Below are 20,051 nucleotides of genomic sequence, written 5' to 3'. Positions count from 1 at the left end.
GGAGAGCAGTGCTGTGGAAAGCGACCTGGGGGTCTTGGCTGCTGGCAAGTTGAACATGAATCAGCAACTCATGAGACAACCTGCTTGAGGTTGTTTCTAACAATAAAAAATATTAACTGTAATAAGATTAAGGAAGTGTATTTCCTATCCGCCAAAGTTTTGTTTAATGCAGCTCTACAAGTGTGGAATACTTAGCTTGTCACAAAACACAGCTGGGTAGAGGATGAAATATCAGCTGATAATGAAAGATAACAAGATCAAAAATTAACTGTGTCTACTTTGGCATGAGATTAAATATTTTCAATTCCTATTCAACTATTTACAAGACATGTCTCAGCATGCTGTCCCATTAGATCATAGAAATGCCTTACATTTCTGCATTGCAAGAAATGCATAAATCTACCTTATCTCAAATAGGATGCAAAAATCAGTAGTTTTCAGGGATATTTTAAACTCAGTTAGAGAGAACAGTCTTTTCTACATAACCCCAATATGCAAATTGCAAAAATGTAATATAATAACATGGGAGAAGGTTAAAAATTAGATAATATGGCTTTTAGTTTCTTAGACTACCAGCTGAGAGGAAGAGCACATAAATATCAGAGATTTAAGATTTCTATTGATTTTTCAGAAAGGACTTTGCTTTCATGGAAGTGGATCTTAATTTTTCATCTCAAGCCTGACATTGCCATCCCTATTTCCTCTCCATTTCTTCCCTCTTTAATCTCCTCTTGCACAGCACTGTGTGCTCCATACTGAGATCTTGCCTTCCCCACTGTGTTCTTCAGAATGGGCCCTGCTTGACTGCACATTCACTGGTTTGAATATTTTTGGCACCTCAGCTCCCAGTCTTGCTCTGCCGCACTTCCTAAAGTCCAATTTTCATGTCTGCCTGTTCAGCATTTCTTGACACAAGGTCCTTTAGGTAGCCCACCTCATGTAGATTTCCCACTGCAGCAAAGCCAAAAGGCTTATTCTTCCACCTTGTCTCTGGAAAAGCAAGGACCTGCACTTCCTTAGAGACTGGACTGCCATCACTGAACACTCTCAAGCATCACAGCAACAGAAACAACTTTTAGGACCAATAGCAAGGCACCACAATTAGTTGTGCTCTGACTACATATGCCAGGATATTTCTACTCACTTTCTGTGTCAGTGAAATATTCTAATTGCATTAAAAACTTATGGGTATTTAACTACCTCACCTAGACTACCTCACCTATTGAGAACATGTGAAGAAAAATTTTTTAACAGTACAATTTCAAAGAATTTTCACTGACAGGAAAGAGAAATGTATTAGTTTTATTTGGGCAAAAGGCATGCAATATTTCTGATGCAATATTATTGCTAAAAAAAGTTTTAGAAAATATTATAACTGAAATCCAACTCTTCCTAAACCAACAAATAAAATCTCAACCTGCATGACAAAATGTTATGGTTGCTAAATTAACTACTTAAGGGTTGTTAGGAGATATGAAAGGGAGGAGAGGACCTGTTCAGGTGAAAAAATGTCTGAGTTTTCTTTTACCATCCCTTATTTCTATAGTAGATCCTGTTCCCTTTAGCACTGTTTTTCCAGGAACAGAGGTTCTTGCATGACAGTAGGGTTTATTTTTTTGCCATGTCTTTCCTCTATCTGCTGCCATTTTCCTCTTTCCTCACCAATTCTGTGTCTGTCAGGTTTATACAACTAGAAATGTTTTTCAACCCTTGTTTTGCATTATAATTTTTATTTCATATTATCCTGAAGACCATTTGTAATATTCCACTAAGAAAGAACTGTGCCACTGAGGCATGCTGCAGACAACTGAAACATAAGTGGAGTTGTGAGTTTAGTCTAAAAAGTTAATTTGATATGACAAATTCAATATAAAGTCTTTGGGGTTTATTTGAATCAGGTCTTTGTTTGTCTGTTTTGTTTTGTTGGTTTTTGTTTGGGTTTTTGGTGTAACTGACCAGAACAAACAAACAAACAAACAAACATCACCAGAAATAAAGTTTTAAGTACATAATTAATGTGACTATTCACACTGACTTTCAAAGAGATATGTTCTAACATCTTGAGCTAAAAAAATACTTTAAAAGGTAGAGATCATGACATATGTCAAAAAGAGAGGGGAGACACCGCACGTTTGTATTTAGTAAAGTATAACATACAATTGAGTGAATTCTATATCCCTTATCTTTCAATTCAAAAAACAATGTGAGACTGTTGGTCCTAAATATGGTGGATATGTTACTATTCAATAGCTCTAGCACTTGCTATAAAACCTCCTGAGCATTATTTCAGTTGGGTCTCATGGGGGAGGGAAGTGAGAAAATGGTCTATTCCAGTTGTCTTGAATCCAGGAGAATGCATGTGTTCAAAAAAGAAACAGGGGATACCTATAGTGAACTAGGTTCTTCTATTGATATATATATATATATAAAATAACTCTTGCTTTAGCTTAGATACTTTGGAAAAACAAAGCTGGCAAACAATTCTTCAGACACTACACATTCCCTACTTACATCTGGCTGAGGGACTGGACTCTCCATTCTGTACTTTAAGGTATCAGAACTGCTGATCTTATTTAAGTATCACTGACATATTAGAAGAAAAATAAATATCAAACTGATAGACTCAAATTCATTTAGTCATATAGCCTCAGAGTCATATAATCTCAAAACTGTATACATGGAAAGTTCTAAGTATTATAAATACTAATAATTAAGACTGTGTCATGAAAGAGTTACTTCTTCCTGATCACAACTTTTTATTTTGGTTTTGTTTTTAGTTTATATGAAAAGGCTTAAAATATCAACTTATAGGGTTGCTCACAATATTTACCACACTATTTGTGTAAGAGTAGACTGATTATTTCATCACAAAACAAGTCTTTTACAGTGCTCATTAATGTATTTTTAAGACTCCAAAGGAAGCTCATTATTCTTTACTACTGTGCCAGATAATTCAAAACTAAAAATATCTTAGATTTTAATCTTAAAAGTAAATCAGATTTATATCTATAATAATTGCCTACTACCCTAAAATATATGATTTTTTTTCCTAAAAATATATAGCTATACATAAATGGAAATCAAGAAAGAACTTAAAATCTAATTACATTGTTTTCATTGAACCTTCACATTAAATCTTCGTGATCAGCGTAGTCTCATTATCCCATTAACCTTTTGACTGACTCTCCAGTTAATACAAGTATCATTGTATTAATTAGTCATTATCATGGCTACAAGTACTGACCATCATGCCTGTGCTTAAGAAGCTTACCCCTTAGAAGTACAAATCTAAACTGTGGAAGAGCTGTCCATTTGACCTTTAATCTCAGTGGATTTAACTCAATTTATCCACAACACGCACAGCAAATAATCCTATTGCTCAAAAGGTCTCCTTTTCCTGTTTCTTGCTCCCCAAAATATCAACATCCAAAATAATTTAGAAAGGTACCACTCCACTGCCAGCTTTTGCAATAGCAGCTATCTGAGGTTTACAGTGGTTTCCAGATGAAAAACCAATTTCCTGTCAGACACATTATCACTAGAAAAACCTACATTTGTCCTCCTTCACCTCTCTCAAATTATGTTTCTTGATTTTCTAGTCTTGCAGAAAACCTTCTTCAACTTGAGCAGAGTTTTGCCTCATTATGCACTGAACTGAGACAAACATGAATTCAAGAGTATTTTAACTCTTGCTATGCACCTCTGGGGGTTTATTTACATATTGGGATTGGCCAGGAATGTGTTGATCAGAATATAATTTTGTGAATAATTTAGGGTAAACCAAACCCCATAAAACAGAGGAAAATGTTTGTCAAGAACCCACTAATGTGTTTAGCTTGCCAAGAACTCTGCTATGTCTTCAGGAATTAAAATATTAATAAGCTGCACATCAGTCTTCTCTCTAGTTTAGCCAGTAGTTGCTACCTGGCTTTTTAAATGACAGAAAATAATCTCAGAAGAAAAATTTGGAGGAAAATATGTTGATGCCATGTTCCCATTAGCTCGGGGACAACACTCTATGTACAATATGTTGTGGTTCAGGAGGGGAAGAAACTAGGGAAAAAAAGTTGAAATACATGGATAGAGAAATATTACAAGTCAGCTTCCTGGACAAGCACAACAGCAAACACAAAATGTTTATAAAACTGCAAAAAAACACTAAGTGTCAAATGAATTTAAAATGTGAAGATATTAAGAACAGAAAATGGGGGGAAAGGCTATTAAAAGAAGAAAAAACAAATTAAAAGCCAAAATAATCTTGGGAGCTGTATTTCATACATGAAAGATAAGAATAAAAGAAAATATTTCAGCATTCTCGGATGTTAAAAAAAGTCAGCCAAATAAGGGCTTACGTAACCGATTAATAGCTACCAAAAGAATGATGATAACAGCAGTGGCCAGGAAACTAGGGCTAGAGTATGCCTCAGGAGAGAAATACAGCCTCTTACTGCAAAGTAAATTTGGAGAAGATTGAGGTCAAACATGACTCTGGATAGGATTAAACAACAACATGGAATGACAAATACTGGTAGTTTACAGAAGAAAGAGAGTCTTAAGAGTCAAAGATAAATTTGAATTGAAATAACATGAAAGCACTCTAAGGAAAAAAAAAAAGTCACTAAACCTCAGAGATGATAAAGCAGACCCTTCATCAGTGGAAAAGAATTCCTTGAAATACTTTAGGAAATAAATTGCATATAAGAAAAAAGAGAGGGTACATCAGCTTGAGAGAAGGTAAAGGCCTGTCTTCAGGGCACCAGTAACAAAGCAGTTAAGTTTTGTCCAAGTACAGAATTCAATGAAGTGTTACCTGGAACTTGAACAGATGTAGGAAAACGTAAAGATCAAGTTTTCAAATCCAGGTGCCTCAAGCTAATCTACTAAAATCATGGGTATATTTCAATAACATAAATGTGAATTTAGAAGCCTACATCAACTACAAAATCTTCAGGGAAGTGCATTCTATTAATCTTATATTCAACAAAACATTCTTAACACAAGAAACTTACACATTTCTTTTTCTCAGCATGTTCCTCGGGTTACTATATTAATACTAAAACCTACTTCATCTGTGTGTATATGTATATATAAACCACTTACTGTTCTGCATAACATCACAGATGCAAAACAAGTCCTCTGGACTGTCTTTACACCTTTTAATAGTTATTATTCTATGGAAGCAATAAGTTTAAATTATTGTGTTTCATTATTTTTAAGGTTATTTGAAGGAGATAAATGAAGAAAAAATTATATACCTTTTTCTGTTAAGATGTAACACAATACAAAAAAATGTAGGAAAGAAACAACTAATCTGCTTAACAAAATTCAGGTTTCTTATGACTTGATAATTAGAACATTTTTCCTTACCAGTCACTTGGAGAATATGAGTTTGACAGAGCTTATCATACCCATCAGCATAGCAGGTGTAATTTCCCATATGAGTTGTGGTAACCTTAGTGATGTACAGGGACCCATCATCTCCAAAATCCTACCAGGAAAGATTAAAAACAAGGTTATCATAATTAAACCCACATCTCTACAGTAATTACACTCATCATCTCAGCAACAAAGCTGTGATGCAAATATCAGACATCACACATCACAAATATTAAACCAGCATATCTGACAGTAATCTGAAATTCAAATATTATACTTGTGAATGGTGGAGTTGTTTAATTTTGCTACATATATTGTGACTGTAAGAGAAAATACAACTTTTATTTTAACAACTAGATAAAACTGGCAGAAGCAATATGTTTACTTAGCTATGACAGTTATTTGCAGAAGAAAAGCTGCTGAGAATTGCATCTGACCAGAGAGAAAAACTAAATCCATGCAAAAATTAACAAGTTAAATGACATCCTCTGGAAGCGTTGTCATCCTTTGTAATGAGCACATATGACACAAAAATATTCTTGCTTTTCTTCAATTCTTCTCATTAGATTCACTGATTCACTGATACATTACAGAAGCACTACTGCTGTAAACTGATTTCAGGGATCTGGGATTCCTGAAAGGAAATGTTTGTGATCAAGACCGAGGCAAAAGAGGCTTTTAGTACATTATTGTCTAGCACTTCTTTTGGGTCCCATGACAGCTCAACAAAAGGTCCATATTTTCCCCTTTCTTTTGCTGCTGATATAGTCCTGAAACTCTGTAGACCTTCAAATATCTGGACCAGATCCACTTGTGGGACGGCTTCATCTTTTCTTATCTGCACATTCAAATAGAGTCTCCAGGTTCTTCCTGGGCCACCTGTCATTCCTTACACCTTTTTCTTTTTATTTGAGATATGTCAAGAGCTCCTTGTTCATTAATACAGACTTCTTGCTGCTTTTGATTTACTGTTCATTGTGAAAGCTTGTTCTTGAGCATAGAGGAGGTCATCCTTGAAAATCAACCATCTCTCTTAGACCACTTTTACTTTCAGCATTATCTCCCATGGAATTCTTCCAAGCACAGCCTTGAACAGGCTGAAGGCTCCTTTCCTGAAGTCCTTTGTTGTATTGCTTTTTGCCTCGCTGTCTCTTCTTAGGCTCCTTGACTCAGCCATCTCATGGTCACTGTAGCCAAAGTTGTCCTCACCTTCATATCTCCAATAAGTTCTTCCTTATTTTTTCTTCACAAGCTTTGTAACCTTCTCTATAAAGTCCTCAAATCCATGAAGACTTTATCAAAAGCTTGCAAAACCAAAAACTTCAGCTACAATACCTCAGTCACTGCAAATTGCACAGTAAAAGAACTTTGACAGAAAATATTACCATGTGCTGCCTTATTCTTACATTCTGTCCTTTGTATCTTAAAAATGAGAAATACTGGGCTACATTAACCTCTGGTTCATTATGACTATTCTTGCATTCTTCCATGATCTCACCTACAACTTTTCAAACTTATTGGGATTTTTTTTCAGTTCTCACTTTCCAGTTTTTATTCTTACTCAGAGAACACAAGAGAACTGAAATCTCTATGAAATTCCTTTTAATTTCTCAGTTTTCTTTCTTTAAATACACTCAAGATATTATTCAAAAAACATGTGTCTCTCTGTATTTCTTCATCCAAAGATGTGTGGGCAGCTAAATTTCACTTTTCACAACTCTGTGCTTCCAATGGTTCTGCTAGTTGTTCCTTGGGAGAACAAAACAACGCGCATAAAAAATAAACCCACCTGGTAATACTATCAATAACTTGACTTCCTCAAGATAACTACAGGTTTCTATATTAGCACTTTGGTTAAACAGAAAATATTTCTACCAAATCTTCAATAACCATTACATGTTATCACTGCAAAGATCAAAAAAGGCACCATATTTAAGACCTCATTTTTAACTGATGACGCGAACCAGCACAATTCCCCTTCAGAATAACCCACCCAACTAACTTCAAAAAACTTCCTTATTGGATATTTTGATCTTTATCTCTTTCTAAAATATATGAAGCAGAAGATCTATTTACTTTTCCCCCTTTACTTGCTGAACACACGTTTTCAAAGCGTTCTTCTTCAACAGCATTATTAGTGTAAGATGAAAGAACAGCTATTCAAAAGAGCCACACTACAGGTACTTACATTTTATCTGGAAAATGGGTTTTGTTATTACCATTTGGAATTTTTTGCCTAATCTCAGCCAAAGATATTTGTGAATACAATAGGGCAGAGGATGGAGTGTAGAAAAGTTCAGCTGCTACAATGCAGTCTGGAGACGAGTTTAATTTTACATTCCTTATGCTAAATTACAAGATATTGCTTTGAAGCATACCTATTTGTTTCAGCTCTTTACCTGATTCATTGTGGCATATGATATCCTTAGGTACCATCGCTATTTTCTAAGTAAATGTATGCCCGTGCATGGTTTCTCCCTTCTTTTTCATAGAAACCATGGATGAAACACTCCTGTGGTTATTTTATATTAGTATTTCAATAGAATTCACACATTATGACTCAGAGAGTTAGAAGTTTATGGACAGCATGTTTTGTTGGTAGTGGTGAGCTTTGTCTGGTTGTTTCGTTTGGTTTTTTTTACAACTACAAAATAAATGTCCCCAGCTTATTGTTGTACTGAGTTCAATGTTTGTTTTGTTAATTAAAGCAAACCACTCAATACAAAGTTAACTTAATGTTGTAAGCAGCATTTGAAAAGGGATGGTGAAGTACTGAGCTACTTGACACTGCATGTTGACAAGTATTTAGTGTTTTATTGACTAACTCAGAAGCTGAGTAATTTAAAATAACCCTGTATCTATATCGACACACAAACATCTTTGAAACAGAGCCTTCAAAAATCAACAGCAACAAATACAGAAAAAAGGGTTTTTTTACATTTTGGAAAATATATTTGATGACAGTAAAAAAAAGAAATTGCTACAAGCTCAATTTTTGTTCTCCTACTGTTCACACAGAAATGGCAAGGTACTTCTAAAATTACATTGAGAAACTCTAATTATTTTTGTCATACATGAAAAGACAGAATTGAACAATTACCTTAACAATTATCCAGCTGCAATTCTGTTCTCCTGAAGAACCTGACATTTCACAAATCACCATATATGTTACAAATAATGAGCAAAATAATGAAGACTTCAATTTGATAGTGAATCTTTGCTTTGCTCTCTTAATGTTTATAAAACAGAAACTAAAGGTGATTTTTTGTTTTGAATCAGCAATTATATCCTTGGGGTTTATAGCCCGCTTTCATATGCTAACGCTTTACATATGAGAGAATTTACGACCATTTTCCAGCATTTCTTTATTAACAGCTCTAGGAAGACTGTTCTTTGCTTTCTCCCCACAGGAGAACATATAATGAGACAGACTGCTTGAATTTGTTCATCGTCATAGAAGCTAGGAGTATTTTTGTTTTGGTCTGTGCCATTTGGGTGTTTCTTTATTTTTCCAACCTTTTTTTGCCCATACTTTGCTTTCCTAAATAGCTTTTGGGGGGTTTTGGCTTTGTATAAATACTTTTTTAAAAAATAAAGAAAAGTACACGGGTTACGTGAACTGAAGATGTGAATCCTTACTTACATTATCCTCAAACAGAAAAAAAATAGTTTATTGTGTTCTTAATAAATGGAATTAGTGAACACCAAATATTATGAATTCATGCTTTTTTATATTACCTTCATTTCTATTTGCAGTCTTTAACAAATCCACAACAAAAGGAAAACAAATATATTGCTTGGGCCCTTTTTTATTGATGGTTATCAATACTAGTTAAATTATAATGGTAACACATTCTGGGTGGGGGCATTTCCCTTATTTTTAAATGAAAATCTTGATTTTTTAATGGGGAAAGGCAAAAAACCCCACATCATCTGTCTCTGAGCTGATCAGGTAGAAAATCTGAAGCTAAGAATTAAAATTTTGTATTGGTTTGCTAGGGAAAGTCTGTATCAATAACTGAAACCAGATATTTTCAGACCAGTTGTTTGCTTGTAAAACACAACCAGTATACATATTCCCTTTTATTTCCTGTACATCCTCCCAAGCTTTCTGCATTTTATTTCAGTCAACTCATGGAAGTACCAGTAATACTAATGTCACATTCTTGCTCATATTTTACAGATTTTTCAGTATCTCTAACTTCCTTTGTTACAAGGACACAGAGAGTAGATATCCTTTTGAAGGTTAACTGAAAACATTTTGGAAAATAATTATTTATGCACGGTTCATTTGCCAGACAAATCAGCTCAGGCTTTTTGTGAAAATATCAATGCTACAACTCCTGTTTTCCAAGTAATCAGTTTCACTGTTCACACTGGCAAAGCAATGCAACTCTGCACTTTACTACTGACTGTCACAAAGAAATCGTATTCCACAAAGAACACTGAGAAAAATTGCATTTGGCAGAAATCCAAGATTTTTTTAAAAAAGTTTTCCTTCTAGATTAAGAGGGAAAACAAATCCTACATTTCATAAGCACAAATTCTGCATACCTTCTCTCAGTCTTAAATTTTACAGCTGCAATAAGAACAAACCATGAATCTAGTGTAAGTCCACTGGTTGAAGAATCAGCCTGACAGAAAATTGCAAATCATGCCAAAGCTTAAAAAAGGGAAGTGCACAGTCTAACATAAGCACTCGTAGATATATGCAGTAAAAAGTGACAAAATCTTAAAAGAAACAATGTTCTCAAGAATACCACCAATTCGTGATTATTAATGCAGACTAGTTTTGGTCAAAGGAAATTAATCTTCCTAAGCTTCTTTTACAGTCATCTGAGAAAGCTCAGGGCAGCAAAATCCTTTTATGGGATCATTCAGTGGATCTGTCAGTGCTCACTGTTTTAGCTGCCACCCACCTCTCTCTGCCGACCATGAAAACAAACTTCCTAGCTACAATTAGATATTCCAGTAATTTCATTGGTTCCTCTTTTCTTGACACAGGGGAGAACAGAAAGAAAAAAGCAAATAATGACTGAATTTTACAAAGGCTGGATCTCATTACCGCAAAATGGCTTTACTAGCCTTACTCTACTATGACTGAGTAAAATGGTGGACATTTGGTAAGTAATTCAGAACATCTAACTAAATCTCCCATGCTGAGAAAGTCTTCATGCATACCGTCCTAAGCTTGTATTACATTACAAATGCTCGATGCAGAGGTCACCCTCTATTCTTGCTTCCTAAAATAAGACTTTGTAACGCATAAGCCCAGGCCAGTAGTTGAATTGAGAAGGATTTGGCTGTATTCAGCAAATCTGAGAAAAAGATTATTTCTCTGACTAGAAATGAATACAGTAACACTGTACCTGTTTAAATAATTAATTAGATATGTATGATTTCCCCTTTATTCTCTGAGATACAGTAAGGACTGCAATTTCACTTCATGAGGAAATAGTAACAGCTAATAAAAGGTAATATCCATTATTCTACACAAAACGTGCAACTGCTTTGTGTTTTTCAAAAAATGTCAGTTGATTATAAATTGGTTTTGCTATTTGGAAATCTAATAATGTTCCAACCTCTTAAGAACCTGAAGAGGGATGACAAAGGAAAGTGACATAAAATGCCTCAGTGCTAGATTACCAGTGAGAATAATGACTTCATTTGATATGTAGATGTGTAAAGAGAATTTGGAATTTTTTTCTTGTTTATAGCACACACTAGACATAAGTGACAGCTTTGCCAAAGTACTAGAGCTCTTCAGGCTAGCCATAAAACATCACTAACCTTTTACTTCCCCAAAAACTCCGTAATTTGACGTTATCTTGTGATGAATCGGCAATAAGGACCGCTAATTTATTTAGATATTCAAAATCTCCAACTGAGTAGATGCAGTATATTTCAAATGGAAAATTCAGCATGCTCTGATAGAGCTGACTTTTTTATTGCTTCATGTTACATAGAGATCTTCAGAATGACTCATATACCACTTGACTTTTACTCCTTTTCAACAAACCAAATTGTTATATAATCAGATTTAATCAGATATATCTATTTGACATTCATTCCTCACATATTTTTCAAGTTAAACTCATAACCAATGAAATTAATTTATAATACTTACTCAATTATCAGTTTATTATCATTCCCCAAAACTGTTCCTTTTTTTTTTTAAATCAGCTTTAATTGTAGATATATTTATTATCACACTCCAAACTAGTTCTGCAAAGAGAAACTAGCTTTGCACTATGCAGTTTACTTGGATCATATTCCAAAGTGTATCTAAGTGTTAGGAAGACCCAGAGAAGCAGAAGTACTGATGTAATTTACTCTGTAAGGTGATTCAGTTTAGAATTCACTGAATATCCCCTAAATTTTTCTGATTCTAAAAATATCACACTATATAATTATACTGTGCTAAGATTTAATGTTTTCAAATACCACAAACTATTTAGTTTTAAATTTATAAAGTTTATTGGAATTTTTGATCTTCCTACTACATAAAACATTGGATTTCAGTTTTAGTTGCATCAGTCCAAAACCCTTTTCTTACATTGAAAATAATTCATATCTTTGGTTCCTGAATTAGACTAATCTTGAAACAAAAACCCCATTTCATTTCACAGAAACAAAGTTCTCCAGATGTTTCTTTACAAAACTCAAGAGAATCACAAAAAAAGGAAACAAACAACCCTTCAATTTTTTACTCATATTTTTATCCAATTATTATCTAGTCCCTCCCATGTATTTATGAATTATCCAGGAGTGAGATAGAGAAGTAGGTAGAGTGTCTATGAGGTTTATGCAATCCACAGAACCCCAGTGGGATAAATTTTGGGTTGTCACAATCTCCTTTATGTACATGTGATAAACCAATAAATAGACAACAAAAATATCTTTTCAAACAATTTTTAAATATCTTGCAGACAAAAAAAACTAAACCAAAAAAGATAGACATTTTTTTGAGAATCCCCTAATATGTGGCAGCTGAAAATTGTATATTGGGGTAAGTGGCAGGGGAAAAACAGGCAACCTAGTATCTTAAAATGATTTAAAAATCAGAATGATTCACTTTGGCCCATTCTTAGCATACTAGGGGGAAAAAAACACATTATAAATCACATAGTTTTTCTCAAGTTGATCTCTCATTTTAAATGCAGCATTAATGTATGATCTAAAGACCACAGTAGAAAGCAAACAGGGCCAGCCACTCATTACTTGGATTATTAGCACAATCCCACTTGCGTCAGTTTGTTATCCAGTATGTCATACAAGAAGTAGGCACAAAGATGCTTACAAAGAGTCTGGATGTAATTCCTACAATAAACTTTTCTTTTTTCAGCAATACACCTGATTACATACAACAAAGTGAATGACTTCCACTCCTCACCATATTTTTCTCTATTCTTATAAAATCAAAATATTGGCAGTTTGAAGGCAAGCACAGCAGCTTCACTTAAGGGTTTAGCCAGGACTGACACACCAAATAATTCTGAAATATTATTCTTAGAGCCTTTATAATAAACAGAAAGTTCCAGTCACTTGAACTAAGCACTCAGTATGAAACCAGAGTCCCGCAAAAAGATCATGAATTTACACTAATAAAATACTGAAAGCTGAGACAATTTACATTTAATACTAATCTTTGTTACCTAAGCTTTACACATACTGCTTTTGCTCAGACCACTAATACAACAATCCATGTCCATCAGTCTATTTCTTTATCACAAGGAATCTTAACTGCCAAGATTGATTCCTTGATATCAATGAAAGAAAAGACACTTCAAGGTCATTGGCAGCAACCTTTTACTGTAAGCACAGAAACTATTTATGCAGGGAAAATTCTTTGGGTTTTGCTTTGCAGTTAGGTTTTTTGTTTGTTTTCTGTCTATACTGAAATTAATTGTGGTATTTTTAGTCTCATTGCATCAACTGGTTCTGGTTCCTGGTCAGGGTAACTGGAAGACAGTGTAAGAACATCCTGGTATAAAACAAGAAAAATTAGAGTGTTCAAAAAGTTTTCAGTAAAAAAACTAATATTTTTCCTCATATAGTGGCACTGACAAACATATTTTCCAGAGCTGTACCAAGTAGACTTCTGTTCTTTTACTGACATGAAGCCATGATGTTATGATAAGCCCACAGGTATCACAATGGTTATTCATACATAAAGGCAATAGCATAATGCTGAACTAGCAAAATCTCAGTACTTTCTATACATTATTATCAATAAGATATTTCTGTTTCTTCTTTCTGTTACATCTGGTCTGTGTTCAAGTCATAAACTGAGGTTGGAAATTCCCCATTTCAAAAGGGATTGTGAATAGTCATAATAAATATTTTCTGGATGGTATTAACAAATAAATATTGTTGATATTTAGACACTTTGCTATTATTAAATGCTCATATTTGATATACATAAAACATTTACTATATCCTGTTGCAGGTAAACTGTGTGTTATTTTAAAGCAAAGTACCTAATAGAGGTACACGTGTTTCCCATGCATTACAATAGTTCTAAAAAAAATTGAACACAAGTACTTTCAATTGCACAGCTTAAAAATAAGACCACAAATTCCAGTTAAATGAAATGCTTATATAAAAATTTATATGCAAATGCCAGTATCACACTGTGAGACATCCATTACTCCAATTTTACCACTGCTCTGCCAATCACAATAAGCATTTTTCTTCTGCTGCAACAATAGCTAACTCTTTGTTAACACATTTCAAGTTTCTACAAGATGTACCAAAATAATTTTACTTCTTAGTGGATCATTATTTGTCTCCTGTAATTAATTTTTGCTTTTCTAATACTGTTTTCTGTAATGGACCCAAAATTTTTTTAGAAGTGTAAGTCCTTTACAAAACATGAAGCTATATACACTGTATTTTCTTTTCTCACCCTTGTTCTTTGCTTTTATTTAAAAAAAAATGAGACAGCACTACTCATTAGAAAGATTCTATGCTACTGTCACTGTATAAAACTCTATCACTGAAATACCACAATATATTTTCCTTATATACAGTACAGTCTTACTTTGGAAGACTGAAATGTACAGAAGTTCCTTTTCTCTAGCTAACCCTTGGTTTCAATTATATTTTACTCCAATTATAACTCTATCATTAGCTGTTGCCTGCTAATCATAGAATCCATGTCAGAAATAAAGTCTTTATTAATACAGAGGGGTGGGAGAAGAGGCAGCTTTTTCTTCACTGCCTTCCTTTTGACATGTTAATTGTTCAATAATCACAGGTTAAACTTCAGTCTTTTTCATGAATGAATTTCTCATCTGATGTTTTAACTATGTATATCATGTTAAAAATGTGAAGGCAAAACAGGATTTCAGTCATCTTTCATTAACTATAGGTTACAATAGCAGGAACTTCACAGAATTCATTGCATTTGCCAAATTGCTGCACAAACTTTTAAGTATCTTGTAGACAAAATTTGTATGGCATTGATATTTTACTGTGCCAGAGTATGGCAATTCCATTTTATTTCTCATTAATACAAACAGATCTGTAAAGATGGATTTTTGCCTAGAAGGAGCACATATTCTAGAAAGGAAGACATAACCTCCTCCCACTTAAGTAACAGAACTATTCGAAATAAAATGCATAAAAAATGGACACACAAATCTGCTTTTAAACCAGACAAGATAACATACTTCAGATGACAGTCATAAGACTATGTAGTCCGAAATTTATTTTCTATGTAAAAATTCTTTTTTCTCTTCAATACTTCAATTAGGTATATATATGCAAATGCTTATCATTTGAAAACATTACTATATTTCTCTTAGAAAGTTCTAGAAGAAAAATGTTCATCAGCCAAAACCAAAACATATTTAGCAGGTGCTTTTGAGTAACTGTCAAAAAACCAGTCACTTCTATCTCTCTTTACCCATAAAACTACAATAAAGAATGCAGATTCAGTGATCCTCTGTAAACTCATCTAAATTCTTCTTACTCAAAGACAATTTTTTATACCTAACCAAACTAGATATTATTTAGAAGCACTGTTTCAACTTCCCTACTTCTGGTTGTAGCTTTAAGCCCAGTGTACATGAAAGGAGAATCAGATGGACATCATTAATAAATCTGTTTCCAAAATCATACTAAATTAGGAAAACCTTTAGTTTCCTTTATCATTCCTTTTGAACAGATCAATGAAAACACTCTGCCATGGATACAAAGGCTCTTGTATATACCCAAACAGAAAAAGTTCTGAATGAATACTTTTGAAAAGGAAGCTCTGGATTATAAAGATAGCAATGTAAGCACAGTACAAAAATGAAAAAGAAAGGAAGGAAGAATACACATGAAGGTGATAAAATTAACAGGCAAAAGAGAAATCAGTCTGAGCTAAAGTAGATCTAATTAAATTTAGATATGAATGGATACATGGTGTCAGGTATATGAGTAGACAGATCACTGAGCAGTTTGATTCAGAGAAATCATAAATACCATCATTTGAAAATCATGGCAGATATATTCTCTTCTGTTGTTATCCTTTCAGAGTTCACAAACTGATAATACTTGGTCTAGATAAACAATTTGCTTCATGTTCACTTTTGCAAGTAGCAGTACCAATTATATTTCAGGTGGGTAGAAATTTTCTTCCTGAGTTAGTACTAAGTTGTACTAAGTAAATGCCCTTGTACACCTCTGCAGTATTTTTAAAAAAATTATTATTTTTTGAAATATATAAATGACAGTTAAGCCAAGTTCCCAATAGGTAATTATGTCCCACCTATTGAAATTTTTCCTCCTGGGCTGCTTGTGATGGCGGGCCAGACAGGGTTTCTCTTTTTTTTTTTTTTTTTTTTCTTATTTAAGCGATTGTGCCTCTCTGTTCAATGAAACAGACTTCTGGATATCAAAGACTTTTTATTGCTGGTGATATGGCCCTCCTATTTAATGTACTATAGCAGTGATTGGAAACTCAGGACTATGAGCCACAAGAGTCCATTATTAACAAAGCATCTTTCTCATGCTCTTAAGAAGGAGTGACCTTTACTGCTGCTGTAGCATAGTCGAGTTGCTCTTTCAAGATTTCTTTTCTAAAATAATAACCTGAAAAGCTCAGTATTCTTTCTGTGTACTATAAAACCCTTTCGCATAATTCTTCTGAAAGCTGTGAAAAGCATTAAGTCTACTAGGATAGCAAAACTACAGCGACATGACCTGGAAATGCTGGAGAAATAAATATGTAACTAGTAATAAAATTACTCTGAAATGATGCTGTTTGTCACCCAGCTGATGGATGTATACAGCAGAAGAAGTGAGAAGAGTATGTCTATAACCATACAAAAAAAATGAACTGCAAATTTTTGATAAACTAATCAGAAATTAATAGCACAAAATTAATTTGCTAGTAACACCAATATTGAATGAAGACATAACCTGCATCTTTATATAGATATACAGAAAAGAACAGAAAAAACAATGAATTTGAATTGAAAGTAAAGTTTAAGGAAGAAAGATATTATGGGAGTGAAGAAGAGATGCTTAAGAAGTTTTAGAAGTCATCTTGTAATACAAAATATAAAACAGCTTTCCACTAATTTTGAAATACAGGGAAGATGGGCAAGAGTGCAAAAAAAGTATGACAAAAGTTCTGGTGCCTGAAAAAAAAAAGGAGTAGGAATTACTCCTAAATTCAAACCCCAAATGTACTTGATAGACACCTGGATGTGCAGCTATCCTGCACCACCTGGATTAGCTTTGGGATGTTCCTAACTGAGCACGCTGGGCCAAGGTGCAGGACAGAACTCCCATCCATTTACCCAAATTCCATCTTTCATTATTCATTATCGGGAAAGACACAGCAGAAAACAAGTTCTCCTGAAAAAATATGGGAATTGATCGGTAATAGATGTGATTATTATACAGTGGGGAAAAAATATAGTTTTGAGACTTCTAATATTTTTTACACCACCTATTGTTATCACACAGCACCAATGGGCATTGGGAAATATTATATGGCAAGTACATGCCCCCAAGGAACTGAGCCAAATATCTGCTCCTAGGGCTGAATTTGCAAGACCAACTGGTGTCAAAAATGGCTTTACAAAATCAGTTGGCATTAGATATGTTATTATTAAAGGAACAAGGAATATGTGGAATGTTAAAACTTACTGAAACTGAGTGTTGCATTACCATTCTCAATGCAACATCATCAATTGAGGAAGCCCAAGCCAAAATTAAAGAAATCACTGGTCAAATATTAGAGCTTTTCCAATCCCTCTAAACCCAAAGGCTGTTTACTGGCTGATGCCCATATTCTAATCCTTTTTACTCACGGGGTAGGAGCAATGGCTATCATGAAAACTGGGTCAGTGATTGCAACTGGAGTTACATTTGTAATTGCTGGGATAGCTATTGCACACTGTATAATTGCTTGTGTCATTCTCCTGCTGTTTCTATATTTTCTTTGACTTCTCTACGAACACATCATCCCCATGGGCAAACTGTGAAATGAATAAAAGTTCCCAGAAAGACACTGTTTGAGCCACAGGGAGATGTAAGAGACTTAAGAAGAGACTTAAAGACCACAACTGCCTCAAACATTGTCAAGGCTACAGCAGCGTGAGCTTGAGAAAAGCACAGAAGACAGGAATTTGCAACAGGAAGGTGCTTATTCCAGGCCTAGAGGAGCTCAAGTTTGGTTAACACACCCTGGTTAATGCATCTGGACAAAAATTCCCACTATGGCAAACTGTGGGAGAGGAAACAGCTGCTTATACACGTGCCACCCTCAGTTATGGGAACATCTGTGAACACCCATGGATACCCATAAATTGGCCTGTATAAAAGTGAAGTGGCACCTCCAGAAGACTCTGGGACCCCACTACCAAAGAGACCAGGGTGAAGGAGGACCAGTGGGATGCCTCTAGATCCACAGTGTGGTGATTATCTTTTTGATCTCTTTCTCCTTCACTTCCCCCCATGCATCCCCCCACCCCGCTCTTTCCTATTTCTTTCTATCTCTTTACCTCACATTTACTGTTAAATAAAATCCATATTACTGCTTTTGGCATGTGGTTTCATTTGTACCTTAAGTCAGGCAGAGGCATCTCTCAACAATAGGATCATTACAAGTGGAGTAGAAAAGAACAAAACAAAACTGGTATTCAACTCATGAAATACAAAAGAAAATGTAATAATGCATCCTACTTAAAAGAAAAACTGTGTAACAGATAAAGGGCAATTCAATATAGATAAAAATAGAAACATGCTGACTTTGATGAGTCACTGTTAATCAAATCCAACCACCTCATCATAAAAATCAGTAGAAAATATCTGAGAGTTGTAATGTGTTTAAGAGGTGTCAAAAACATAATGTACAAGGAAAACCTGCAATTAGGCTTTTAAAATGAACCTCAAATACAATGCAGTTATACATATATAACTTCAGGTATATATTGTGGTTGCAACACATAATACTGCACAGAAAATCACACACACTGAAATTGTTGGATTGCCATTTAGTGATTAAAGCTCAAAATAAACTGATCAGGATCCAGATTTTGTACTGAACAAGACTGCCAGCTTTTTGCCAACGGCACTGTGTTTGTTCATTGTTGGAATATGAGTTATTATCTTCCAAAAAGGATGAGGTTAGGAGCATCACCTCTGAAGGGAAGTAGGTTCTGGGGCTCCCTTCATGTCATAGGACCACTACACTTTCCTCACACAAGCAGTAAGATGGCCCATGGCAACACTGCAGGGAGGAGGAAAACCTCCTCAGGAATAAAACAAGAGCATGCAGAGCTTGCTGCAGCAAATCAGAATGTCAATGCACTGACTGCAAGCAGGCATTCCCTCTTTTAGGATATTTGAGAATAAAGAAATGTACGTGAACTTTGAACATCTTTTTGTCAAGGTTTAGGAATGGTATTCCCTAATGTAATATTCCTACTGAAACTTGCCAAACCACGTGGAGTTCAATCACACCCCATCCCCATGTGGTAGGCTGGAGAGGACAATTGGAGGAACAAGAGGGAAAGATCATGGGCTGGGAACAATTTACTGGAAATAGCAATGAAGTAAGACAACAAACAGTAACAGCAACTATACTAATGACAGATTATACAAGAGGAAAAGAAGTGAACGACTCATACGTGATTGCTCACCTGCCTCCGCAGAACTCCCAAAACACCTGACTGCTCCTTCTGCCATGCTCCTCCACGTGGAAGGGAGCCCTTCCCCCCCATTCCCAAAAAATGATGCAAGGTCGTAGAATACTGTCTGGGTCCTAGACATACTCCCTCCTGGCTACTGCAAAAATTTAACCTGTCTAGCCAGAACCAGGACACTATTCAGGTTAGACTATTAATTTTTCCTCTCTTTAAATTTAAGTCCTCTATTTTATGTCCTAACTTAAAAAAAAATACTTTTAAGCGTTGTTTTATGTGATTTGAGGAAAAGATTGAAGAATATTTTCCTGACATTTATGGTTTACCTGGGATTCTGTCAGAAGTACAAACACACATGCATACACACACATATTTTTCTCAGACATTCATATTTCTATCACTGTGTTAGAGTCATAACTGTGCTGTATTAAGAACAATTCAACAGTGTATAAAGAAAAGCTTGTATGTAGGTCCATACTATCCCATGGGGGAAAACAATGTGGAAAGGAATAATTCATGAGGTTCTCC

General features: G+C 34.7%; 1 protein-coding gene across 2 annotated transcripts in view; it reads right to left on the bottom strand.

The window, feature by feature from the left end:
* The window catches only part of FSTL5 (follistatin like 5), a 268,652-nt gene that overhangs the window by 61,696 nt on the left and 186,905 nt on the right, over nt 1-20,051 (bottom strand). For both annotated transcript variants that reach the window (XM_030947751.1, XM_030947752.1), the window contains exon 8: nt 5,368-5,488. In XM_030947751.1, coding sequence (XP_030803611.1) covers nt 5,368-5,488 — 121 coding nt within the window. The remainder of the gene's footprint in view (nt 1-5,367; nt 5,489-20,051) is intronic.

The sequence above is a fragment of the Camarhynchus parvulus genome, chromosome 4 (assembly GCF_901933205.1).
Source record: "Camarhynchus parvulus chromosome 4, STF_HiC, whole genome shotgun sequence".
NCBI lineage: Eukaryota > Metazoa > Chordata > Aves > Passeriformes > Thraupidae > Camarhynchus > Camarhynchus parvulus.
The sequence above is the reverse complement of the archived record's forward strand: the minus strand, read 5'-3'. Positions and strand labels throughout refer to the sequence as shown.